The 13297-nt window shown below is 44.1% G+C and overlaps 1 protein-coding gene across 1 annotated transcript in view; it reads right to left on the minus strand.

The window, feature by feature from the left end:
• LOC120515370 (immunoglobulin superfamily member 22-like) overlaps positions 1 to 13297 on the minus strand; it is a 185009-nt gene that overhangs the window by 77841 nt on the left and 93871 nt on the right. Inside the window, 4 exon segments of the mRNA XM_039736264.1 lie at positions 2346 to 2438; positions 2441 to 2641; positions 8558 to 8699; positions 12322 to 12446. Coding sequence (XP_039592198.1) covers positions 2346 to 2438; positions 2441 to 2641; positions 8558 to 8699; positions 12322 to 12446 — 561 coding nt within the window.

Here is a 13297-nt window from a genome sequence, read left to right on the forward strand (position 1 = left end):
AGCTCAACTCCATTACAGTATATGGAGAAAAATTAGGTTCCAGTTATGACCATTACGCGTAGAATTTCGAAATGAAACCTGCCCAACTTTTGTAAGTAAGCTGTAAGGAATGAGCCTGCCAAATTGTCAGCCTTCTACCTACACGGGAAGTTGGAGAATTAGTGATGAGTCAGTCAGTGAGGGCTTTGCCTTTTATTAGTATATATATATATATCTATATATATCTATATATATATATATATATATAAACTGCTCAAAAAATTAAAGGAACACTTTGAAAACACATCAGATCTCAATGCGAAAAAGAAATCCTCCTGTATATCTATACTGATATAGACTGGGTAATGTGTTAGGAATGAAAGGATGCCACATCGGTTGATGGAAATGAAAATGATCAACCTACAGAGCCCTGAATTCAAAGACACCCCAAAAATCAGAGTGAAAAAATGATGTGGCAGGCTGGTCCATTTTGCCAAAATTTAATTGCAGCAACTCAAAATTGTACGCAGCACTTTGCATGGCCCCTGTGTTCTTGTATACATGCCTGACAACATCGGTGCATGCATCTAATGAGATGACAGATGGTGTTGTGGTGGATCTCCTCCCAGATCTGGACCAGGGCATCACTGAGCTCCTGGACAGTCTGAGGTGCAACCTGGTGGCATTGGATGGACCAAAACATAATGTCCCAGAGATGTTCTATTGGATTTAGGTCAGGAAAGTGTGGTGGCCAGTCAATGGTATCAATTCCTTCATCCTCCAGGAACTGCCTGCATACTCTCACCACATGAGGCCAGGAATTGTTGTGCACCAGGAGCCACTGTACCAGCATAGGGTCTGACAAAGGGTCCAAGGATTTCATCCTGATACCTAATGGCAGCCAAGGTGCCTTTGTCAAGCCTGTAGCGGTCTGTGTGACCCTCCATGGATATGCCTCCCCAGACAATCATTAACCCACCACCAAACTACTCATGCTGAATGCTGTTACAGGCAGCATAATGTTCTCCATGGCTTCTCCAGACCCTTTCACTTCTGTCACGTGCTCAGGGTGAACCTGCTCTCATCTGTAAAAAGCACAGGGCACCAGTGGTGCATCTGCCAATTCTGGTATTCTATGGCGAATGCCAATCGAGCTGCATGCTGCTGGGCAGTGAGCTCAGGGCCCATTAAAGGACATGGGTCCCTTGGGTCACCCTCATGAAGTCTTTCTGGTTGTTTGGTCAGAGACATTCACACCAGTGACCTGCTGGAGGTCATTTTGTAGGGCTCTGGCAGTGCTCATCCTGTTCCTCCTTCCCCAAAGGAGCAGATACTGGTCCTGCTGATGGGTTATGGACCTTCTATGGCCCTCTCCAGCTCTCCTAGAGTAACTGCTTGTCTCCTAGAATCTCCTCCATGCCCTTCAGACTGTGCAGGGAGACACAGCAAACCTTCTGGCAATGACACGTATTGATGTGCCATCCTGGAGAAGTTGGACTACCTGTGCTACCTCTGTAGGGTCCAGGTATGGCCTCATGCTACCAGTAGTGACACTGACTGTAGCCAAATGAAAAACAAGTGAAAAAACAGATGGGGGGGTGAAATGTCAGTGGCCTCCCTCCACCTGCTAAACCATTCATTCCTGTTTTAGGGGTTGTCTCATTTTGCCCCTCTAGTGCACCAAAGCAGTTGAAACTGATGAACAAGCCCCTCTGCTATTTAACTGACCAGATCAATAGTCCAGAAGTTTCACCGTCTTGATGCTATACTCGAATTAAAAAGGGTTCCTTTAAAATTTTTGATCAATATATAAAATGTTACAAATAATCCATCCATCTATCCATTATCCAACCCGCTATATACTAATTACAGGGTCAAGGGGGTTTGCTGGAGCCAATCCCAGCCAACACAGGGCACAAGGCAGGGAACAAATCCTGGGCAGGGAGCCAGCTCACTGCAGGACACACACACACACACACACACAAGAGCGTGTAACATCTGGACTGCTGAAGAATGTTTCTTACGAGACATCATTATGAGGGTTGGAGAAGACATGTCTGCACTGGTGCCCGAGTAACACTCGGGCCTGACTCTAACACAGCAACTCTCGGCACTAACGCTCAGCTGCTGGAATTTCAACATTTTTAGCTCATTTCTCTGGGGGTAAACAAAATGCTCATGAGGTACACAATAATCCTGAATACTGGCCCAATTTCTGGAAATAGTATCCAGACATACAAAACGATGTCATTCCTACAAACAAATGCACAAAACTGGTGCCCATGAAAAAACGAATCTTAGAAATGGACAACAGAATACCCATAAAAATACATTAGAAGACAAAATCGCAGTCGACGCAACCTTACCAACAACATTGAGGTGCAGGTTGGCAATGGCGGTGCCGCAGTCGCTCTTCAGACGCAGCATGACAGCGCCGCTGTCCTCCCGCACGCACTTATAAGAGTCAGGACGGTGCTCTCTGAATCCTTCTCCAGTTTGGTGCGCTCGTCATCCATCATCTCGATGCCATCTTTGTACCAGGTGACTTTGGGCATTGGCTTGCCCTTGAAAGGGATTTTAATGGTGGCAGTGTGACCAGCCTTCACAGTCACTGGGTGGGCACCCAGAAGTTCCAACACATTGGGGTCAATCACGGGAGGATCTGAAAACAAGAGGTGTTAATTAAAATTAAAAAGTATAATAGATATACATTATCCATCCATTACCAAACCCGCTATATCCTTACACAGGGTCACGGGGGTCTGCTGGAGCCAATCCCAGTCAACACAGGGCACAAAGCAGGAACAAATCCCGGGCAGGGCGCCAGCCCACTGCAGGGCACACATACCCACACACACCAAGCACACACTAGGGACAATTTAGGACCATCAATGCACCTAACCTGCATGTCTTTGGACTGTAGGAGGAAGCAAACCCAGGTCTCCTTACTGTGAGGCAGCAGCTCTACCACTGCTTATACATTATCTATATATATAATTCACTAAGGCAAGACACCCATGGAAAGCACGCCGGAAGGGGCGTGGATTCACTAAGCCGCCGACAAGTAAGACACCTATAGCGCACGCAGGAAGGAGCCACTCCCACCAACTCCAAGACCATTGGATATGACGACACCTCGCAGAGCCACGCCCACCAACTCGGATGCGATGACCCAGAAAAAACGGCATCTTTTATATTCGTCTGTCGTAGAGGCCACATGTACCTCCGAGCCACGTTGACTGTTCATAGAGGCATGTTTCTCGCGGAGGTGAATCGCCATATGCAGCGTGTAAAACGGTTTGCGAGGGGTATCCCATGGGATCCTTAAAACAATCCTTTACAACTGAGGTTACAACACAATGAAGTAAGCAGTCTTTAAAAACCGAGTTTTCTGTTACGACGCACGACCGCATGCACCATAGCAAACTGTTTTACACGCTACATACAGCAATCCGCGCTACTACCGTGGTCGGGTGTCTTGGTGGATTATATATATAGAAAAGCAGCCAAAACCGCAGAGAGCAATGAAAAGTCTACGTGAGTCACAGGTGCATGTGGACTGTGTAAAGACGACAACGACTCAAGCAGCGAGTTGAAGGTGGGCACATGAGCAGGCAGTTTTCAGTCACGGACGATTGTGTGTTGGTTCGTTCCGTGCATTGTTACAATGTTGCTTTTCTTGCTGATTTATTACATTACCGATTTTTCAAATGTTAATTTTCTCCCTGTGCTTAAAAATCATTAAAAAACCGGCCTGATTATGCGGCGTATGGTACGCCACGGGTTGGCTAGTACATTTATAAATTATTATTTATTGTGTAGATTGAAAGAATATCGTGTGGGGTATCTTTTATTCTGGAAAACACCGGAATGCATTTGAAATGGTGTGTTATAGGAAAATAATAAGAATATGCTGGAAGGAGAAGGTGAGCAGCATAAAGATTGTTTAGATCTGAGATATTATCACTATTGTCATGATTAAAGCAGGGAGACTGCTATTGTTTGTGCATAAATGGAGAATGGGAGACAACTGGCTGATAAAGACACTGATGCTTGCTGGGGTTGAATGGGTGAGAAAACGAGGAGGGCAGAGAAGAAGATGGAGGGATGATATCTAGTGTGGCGGACTGCCGGGGCCCATGCCCAGCCGGGACGTCCCTCTGGCACCAAATCCGGGGGAACGGCCATGGGAGGCCACCCCAAACACTTGGTGGCAGCCCCCCTGGGTTGCATCGGTGCCACAATTGTGTTACACCGGAGCTCATCCCTGTTGGGCTCCGTGGCCACTTCCAGGAGGAGCTGCATGGCTTCCTGAGCCCGTGTGGGCTCTAACGCAGCCACACCCGGAAGTGTAGCCTGAATTAGGTCAATTATCACCTGGGGCACTTCCGGGTGGGCCAGCAGCCACTACTCGGGAGGAGGCCGACAACACTTGCCATGGAGGAGTGGTGGAGAAGAGGGGAGTGTGCGTTTTGTCTTGGTGTTTGGTTTTATGCTTTTGCGGGACTGTGTTAGGGCTGGAGAACACGGGGAAGATGTGGTCTCCAGCTGAAGAAAAATAAACCTTTCTTTTATTTTTACGTGTGCCTCCGTGTCTATCTGTGTCGGGTCGGGTGCCAATATAGTGCCTTTATCACACTTGGAATACACCGGCTCTGGCATTCAGGAAAGGAAAGGAGTACGGGCAAGAAAGGAGGCTCCCACTCAATGGCCCATAGGACTATGGGGTGCAAAATGAGAGGACATCAGGACTACTGGAGCAAAAGACCAATCCTGATCTATTGTGCCCTCCATAATGTTTAAGACAAAGACCCATTTTTTTCCTGGTTTCCCCCCTCTGCTCCACAGTTTAAAATGACAAATCAAACAATTCAGACTTTGTGATTAAAATGTTCATTGCAGACTTTCATTTAAGGGGATTTGCAGACAATTCTGTCTCACAACACTTTTTCGAAACAGTCCCTCTGATTTCAGGGCACCATAATGTCAGATTTAGTTCTTTGTCGCATATCCCTGGTGTGCAATGACTGCGATTCACAGACATCATCAGGTGCTGCTTTGCCAAGCCTCTAATGCAGCCATCTTCAGCCCTTGCTTGTTTCGGGAGGCTTGTCCCTTTCAGTTTTCTCCTCAGCATATGGAAGTCCTACTCATTTGGATTGAAATCTGGTGGCTGACTTGGCCATTCAAGGATTTTCCATTTTTTTGGCTCTAATAACCCCCTGTGTTGCCTCAGCAGTATATTTGGATCATTAAATTGTTGTAGGATGCCGTCCAGTGAGTTTGGATGTATTCACTGGAACTCGAGAAGATCAGTTGTTTCTACACACCACCAAATTCATTGTGCAACTACCGTCAGCAGTTCCATCATCAGTGAAGAGACAGTCAGGACCTGTGACAGCCATACAGTACATGCCCAAGTCATAACACCCCCAGCACCAAGTTTAATAGGTGAGGTGGTCAGCTTTGGATGTTGGGCAGTTCCTTGCCATCTCCATACTTTGCTCTTGCCATCACTCTGACTCATTTGTCCACAAGACCTTTTTCCAGAATTCTGCAGGCATTTTTTAAGTCAAAAACTGTAATCTGGCCATCTTGTTTTTGTGGCTAACTAGTGGTGTTCATCTTGCAGTGTGGCCTCTGTATGTTTGTTCATGAAGTCTTCTGCTGAAGACTGTCTCTGACACACACACATCGGACCCCTGAAGGCAGTCTCTGATCTGTCGGACAGGCGTTTGGGGCTTTTCTTTACCATAGTGAGGATTCTTCTGTCTTCAGCAGTGGAGGTCTTCTTCGGCCTACCAGTCCCTTTATGATTACTGAGCCCACCAATGTGTTCTTTCTTCTTCATGATATTCCAAATAGTTGATTTCGGTCATCCTAAGGTTTTGTTGATGCCTCCAATAGTTTGATTCTTATTTTTCAGCCTCATAATGGCTTCTTTGACTTTTATGGCACAGTTCTTGTCCTTGTGTTGAACAATGGCAGCTATTGACTCCAAAGGGTAGAAGAAAGCCAAGGTGTCTTATAAAACCATGAAACACACCTGAGGAATCACAAACACCTGTGACACCAAACATTATGATGCCCTGAAATGGGGGGTGGACCGTGTAGATAAAGTGTTGTCAATTTTATGTGGTGGGACCAAAATGTCTGCAAACCCCCTTAAATGAAAGTCTGCAATGTGCACTTTAATCGTGATGTCTGAATTGTTGGATTTATAATTTTAAACTGTGGAGCAGAGGGTGAAATCAAGGTACAATGTGTCTTTGTCCCGAACATTATGAAGCGTCACTGTATACAATCGCTCTCTTGTTATGTCCAGATTCTGCAGTATGTCTGATTATAACACTTACTGGTCAGTGAGCCTTCAGACCATCTTATCTTCCACCTACAAACTCAGAGGTTGAGTTGCACTGCCCTTCTATTCGAACCCATGAGTTAATTTTATAGCAAAGGGAGCTCTTTAGTGTCCTCAAATCCAGAAGTGGGTAGTAACGAGTTACATTTACTCCGTTACATTTACTTGAGTAACTTTTAAAAAAAATGGTACTTCTAAGAGTAGTTTTACTGCACCATACTTTTTACTTTTACTTGAGTACATTTGTGAAGAAGAAACGCTACTCTTACTCCGCTACATTGGGCCACACTCCACTCGTTACTTTCTTCCATTTATACATTAAACTATATTTTGCAAGAGAGAAGTTGCCAGTGGATCTACTGCATGACTGTTCCACCAATCAGACGTAGCCATGCAGTCACATGGCCACACACAAACGTCCTGCGTCTTGCAGCCTGTGAGAGACTTTTTAGTCATGCGAGGCTCCTGTTCACTGCTAAACGGTCACAGCTTCACTGCAGGAACCAGATCGTCGTTCCCAAGCCTGCCTTTCATGTCTTGTCTCCTTTTCTTTGATTCCCCCTTCTTTTTTGTGCCGACCCGTATATACAGTCGACCCTCGATATACGACCAGCCTGACATGCGAACAACTTAGTTTACGACCAAAATTTTTGTTTTGATTTACGACCAACATCTTGCGTTACGACCCGAATGCGGTCACGTGTATCCGCTTGTGCGATTGTAAACAAAGAGCCGAGAGCGTTCGTAAGCGTCAGTCGGAGCCCAGATACATGTGTTTGTGGACGTAATTTCAATCAGTGCAGTGATTTATATCATTTATTTCGATAATTGCTAAGGAAGGAAGAGAAGGTAACGAAGGTAAAGAAAGTGATCACAATCGAAATGAAGAAGGAAATTGTGCAGAAATATGAGAGTGGCGTTCGCGTGACCAATCTCGCTAATATGTACAGCATGTCGAAATCCACCATCTCGACAATTTTACAAAGAAAAGATTTGCATAAGGAGGCTCCTTCCAAACAATAACCACCTTCCATTTTATTCTCCTCCTCCTCCTCCCTTCCTGCAAGCCAAAGATGACAAATTAAATGGTGAGTACAGTACGAAATTGTTGTTTTTGGTAGGCTAGGTGCTTTTTATAACTTTTTGGTTGGTACATTAGAAAAATTATTGGTGTTTTTGGTAAATTATGCACATTATACAACCTTTTTTTATTATGAAAAGGTTAAGTAAGTGTTGCTGTGGGAGGTTCGGAATGCATTATGGGTATTTCCATTATTTCTTATGGGTTTAATAGTCTGACTTACAACCAACTTAAGTTACAACCAGCCCTCGCGAACGAATTGAGTTCGTAAGTCAAGGGTCCACTGTATACACTCCCTTCTCAATTGCCCTTAATCACATGCCGCAGGAAGCCAATAAGTCAATTGAGAATGATCGGACCCGCACGTGCAGGTGCGACTCGGTCCAACTACCTCATTAACTCCCCACGGTCGCGCAATTGTGCCCACGGAGAGTGACATGGTTTTATGGATCTGAAACTGGCCTTTTTTTTGACCCGCTACACCACAAAGTGCATATGCCAGTGGTTCTCAACCTGTGGGGCGGGCCCCCCTAGGGGGGCGCAAAGTAACAAAAAGGGGGGCGCGAAGATGTGAAAAAAAGAAAACAAGAATCAAAAATGTGAAAAAAAAAATCTGTTGAAACCAAAACAAATTAACTTAAACTACATTCTGATACTAGAAAAATAAATATAGAGTTAGATAAATGTCGATAAAAGTTAAGTAGGCATAATAAAATATGCATCTACGTTTTAAAAAAAACGTTAGGGGGGCGCGATTAAAACTGTTATGAAAACTCAGGTCGCAAATACTTAAAAGTTGAGAAACGCTGGCATATGCAGTATTATACGGTCAGTGTGCAGGATATCTCGTCACTGTAAGTAGTCTGCACTGTTCAGACATACATGTTACCTACTGGAGGTATCAGCTTCAAAAGCTTTATTGTGAAAAACTGAGATTTGGAACTTTGTGTTATTTGTGCATCTTTATTTTGTAAAGATGTGATTTATTTTTACTCATTTTTTTATTTTATTATTTGGAAATAGCAGAATTTGCACATTATTTTATATTAAATGCATTTTATGCCCTCCCTTCTCATTTTAGATTTACCACAACAGTCATACCCATCATACACTGGCATTCACAGCCAATTACATACCTGCAATGGCCAGCACAGCTTCACTCTCTGCTCCTTTGGCCCTGAAGGTATATTTGCCTTCATGCTCATCGCCGACCTTATCAAAGATCAGTTTGTGCACAGCTCCCTGCTTCACAATCTGTACTCCTTTCATATCCGTCACCTGGAAAATCGGAAAAGAATCAGTGACTCAAGCCAAATATCCAGAACGAAACCTCCACTGGGATCAATAGACTTGTTGGGACATTATCTGTATCAAGCTAAGGCTTGAAGATATTTGCTCTGCTGCTGCTCTGGGCATTTCAACATGACACACATCACCAAATCCAACTCAAGAACAGGATGCCACTCCTGTAGATCTAAAATGTTAATTCTTGTTTTTGTTATTTCCATTAGTTTCACTCTTCATTTCTTATGTGTCTTCCAGCTTCTTAAATGTGCTGCAATTCCTATCACGTTGTGGGTGGAGCCTCAGGAGGTGTATCCCCTCTGATATCACTGCTGCTGGCTCCTCCCTTTAACTGTTTAAGTCCCTCTGAGAATTGAGTCAGCAGCAGATCACTGAGGTTTTCTCGGAGGTTTTCTGTAGGTGTTAAATGTTTTCATTTGTTCATGCTGGTTTCTAGATTTTCTTGTCTTTGAATTTGTGTATTGAGACTTATTTGGATAGACATGCCTCTTGACACCAATTTTCTATTTTTTTTTTTTTTTACAAATAATTAATTTGTAAAGACTGTAAGTGCCAGGTGGGAAAAATGAAAGCGATAGGGGAGATAGTCTGTTTTAGAATGCAAACTCCCCCCGACACGATAGAGGGCAGTGCTCCAGTGTCGCTGTTCTCATTTACCTGTCTGTAGGGCATGCTGGGAATTGGAGTCCAGTGGGACATCCCAGCTGGGTGTCACAGGTGCCGCCATGGGGAGCTAAAGGGATGGACCATCCATATTTTATGACATTTCCGTCTGATCTGGAAATACCTCCTCCTGACCTTACCCGTATATTGAAAGTACTTCCAGGATTCAGCATAAAAGGTGCCCTCCACCTCACCTCAAAGAGTCGGAGTCGTGAAGATGCAGGCAACACTTACCAAGAGGTGCAGGAGTAAGAGAATTCTTATTTCATTTTACACTTGTGTTAATAATTGTTATGTTCATCTTGACAGTATTTGTGACAAATAAAAACCCTTAATTTGAAACCCAGGTCCATGTTAGGTGATATTGTGTCTGAGGTTTGGGAGCCCAGTTGTACCCCCTGGAGGTTACAAGATGGTGGAGATTAATTTTTTGCATCTTTTGTCATGTATGCATATCAGGAGATTACCCACCAGGGTCATCAGATGTATGTAATACCAGTCTGTAATAAGAAAGGGTGCTGTCACTAACAATATCATCTCCTTCTTCCTCCACATGGCTGAGGAGTCATCCATTGAAGGAGTTTTTCACAATGTTTCCCTCTTGTTAGGCATTTTTGAATATTCTGAACTTTACATGCCAGTTTCTCCATTTATGGACTTAGCCATGCTGATGTTACACTCCAGTCAGGGTAAGGCTGGGGCTCAAATGTCTTTTTTATGCCTGTTTTGCTCATTGATTGTGTTAACATTGTTTATTATTTCATTCCTGTTTGTCTAAGGATCTTTTTCTCTGCACCATGTGGTTTGAGGGTGGTTCCCCAAGAGGCGGGGTCACCTGTCCATCTCTGTCATGGAACTGCCTTCAGCTCTATAAAGGAAAACCCACATTCCCTGGTGGATCATCGAATGTGCTGCCGTTGGTGAGTATCTTTTCTGTTTTTTCTTTGCTTTTGTGAATTACTGAACTGTTAAGATGGGTCAAGCTGCAGACCTCCACAATTCTGCGATTCAGTAGCTCCGCTAGGCAGCCAATTGGATTGCAGGATTTTGTCACTTGATTTACTTGACTCCCCCAAACCCAACCTTATCTATAGTGTAACCAGGTGTAATCACAGACATATAATATAAAGCGGCCGGCTCCTCAATGGAGTGGAGCTCTGGAGGGCCGCAGCTAGTGTTTATTGGAAATGTTGACCTCTGAACTCTGTGTTTCAACTGTTCCTTGGATTCTTATATTGGAACATTGTTTGCCTTGGACTGCCATTGCTGTTTTAGGCAAATCCTTTGGGCTCTTGTGCTCCTCGGAGCTTATGTTGCGCCACAGAACAAAATTCTGAAAAAATTAAACTTTCAATTTATGATGATTCACGTTTGCCCTTTGTGTTACTCCACCAGAGGTTTTGATGGTTTTCCCCCTTCTGGAGGGTACTTTGAGACATTTTTTTAAACTGTTGTGCTTTAGGAGTGCTCTAGGAGTGCTCTACTTTGCCTCCATTCAGCCATATTTATAGAACAGCGTTTCAACCTGTTAGTCAGTTCTGTTTTGGACTCCAGTCTGTAAAGACTTGTTTATTCTTCTGGCAGTTTTTCAAGTATACAGAGCGGCCATCTCCAAACCATTTTGTGACTAAATTTGTCCTTATTACACTAGTAAGGAGTTTGCATTGGACTTCCAATACAACTCGGAGTCCTGCCACGTGCAAAAGTTCGCTGACAACACTGCAAACGTGGGCTGCATCAGGAGTGGGCAGGAGGAGGAGTATAGGAACCTAATCAAGGACTTTGTTAAATGGTGTGACTCAAACCACTTACACCTGAACACCAGAAAAACCAAAGAGCTGGTGGTGGATTTTAGGAGGACCAGGCCCCTCATGGACCCCATGATCATCGGAGGTGACTGTGTGCAGAGGGTGCAGACCTATAAATACCTGGGAGTGCAGCTGGATGAAAAATTGAACTGGACTGCCAACACTGATGTTCTGAGCAAGAAAGGACAGAGCCGACTATACTTCCTTAGAATGCTGGCGTCCTTCAACATCTGCAATAAAATGTGCAGATGTTCTATCAGACGGTTGTGGTGAGCGCCCTCTTCTACACAGTGGTGTGCTGGGGAGGCAGCATAAAGAAGAAGGACGCCTCACGCCTGGACAAACTGCTGAGGAAGGCAGGCTCTATTGTAGGCACGCAGCTGGACAGTTTGACATCCGTGGCAGAGCGACGGGCGCTGAGCAGACTACTGTCAATCATGGAGAATCCAATGCATCCACTGAACAGGATCATCTCCAGACAGAGGAGCAGCTTCACGACAGACTGCTGTCACCATTCTGCTCCACTGACAGACTGAGGAGATCGTTCCTCCACCACACTATGCGACTCTTCAGTTCCACCCGGGGGGGAAAACGTTAACATTATACAAAGTTATTGTCTGTTATACCTGCATTGTTATCACTCTTTAATTTAATATTGTTTTTTATCAGTGTGCTGCTGCTGGAGTATGTGAATTTCCCCTTGGGATTAATAAAGTATCTATCTATCTATCTATCTATCTATCTATCTATCTATCTATCTATCTATCTATCTATCTATCTATCTATCTATCTATCTATCTATCTATCATAGTGCCTTTCATATCTATCTATCTATCTATCTATCTATCTATCTATCTATCTATCTATCTATCTATCTATCTATCTATCTATTATAGTGCCTTTCATATCTGTCTATCTATCTATCTTTTGTTCTGAGTAAATGCCATTTTATCTCCTGGCTTTGACTTTGGACCATTCTCTGACTACACATCTTCCAATTATTTTCTATTTTTTCTATTACTGTCTCCCTTGAGGACATCCATGGGGAGAACATACAAGTTCTACATGGCCAACAACTCATCCCAGAGGCTGGCACCACCATGCCACCTGGTTAAAATTCTTACCTCTTTCCCATCTTTAAGCCATACACCTTCCACCTTCTCGTCATTCAGGACAACACAGAACTCGGCTGGAGAACGCGATGGGGACTGAATATCCGACATGCCACTTTTCACGGTGGCGAATCGCTCTGAAAGTAGAACCAAGGTTAAAAGTCAGTGACACCCTGATTTATAAGGAGTATTGTGTGCAGTTGTTGGAAACTCATCATGCTATAAGAATGGCATGACAGCACTTGAAGCTGTGCTGAGGAAAGCAAGCATGCTCATGAGGACATGTCCTACTGTGACAGATTCATAAAATTAAACCTGTTTAGTCTTTAGTAGAGGGGACAATGTCGGGACCTAATTCAGGTCTTCAAAACTCTCTTAAGCACTGATAATGTGGATCCAGGAGAATTCTTTCAACTAAACATCAAATCACGTACTCAAGGACAGCAGTGCAAATTAAGGGGAAGAACATTTTAGACTAACACCAGGAAGCAAAGAGTTGTGGGAATCTGGAAGAAACTACTGGGACATGGAGTTGACGCAGAATCTTTGACAACCTTGAAGAGGAGTCTGGATGAGATATTGGGACAGCTCAGCTATTAGCTAAACAAATGAGTTTGAAGGACTGAATGGTCTCCTCTCGCTTGTCACATTTCTTATGGTTCTTATGACTCGGTGATAAATGTGACCTAGAACCTGTGTGAAAGGCTATGGGTTACAAAACGTATGATGCCAGGGAAGATTCTTCTCTTTATACACATTCCTCTAACTTGTCCTATTTCTTACAGCATTACATTAATGAGATCACAGAACTAGTGGTGGGTGGTGTGACGGATGGCCGGGGCCCATGCCCAGCCAGGATGCCCCTTCAGTATATGTTCTGGGGGAGCAAGCATGGGACATCCAATATCTCTCCCTGGACGCTAGATGGCAGCCTCTCTGGGTTGCAGCGGTGCCTCAGACTCCCGCAGGGCTTCATGGGAGTTCCGCA

The sequence above is a fragment of the Polypterus senegalus genome, chromosome 1, assembly GCF_016835505.1.
Source record: "Polypterus senegalus isolate Bchr_013 chromosome 1, ASM1683550v1, whole genome shotgun sequence".
Classification (NCBI taxonomy): Eukaryota; Metazoa; Chordata; class Cladistia; order Polypteriformes; family Polypteridae; genus Polypterus; species Polypterus senegalus.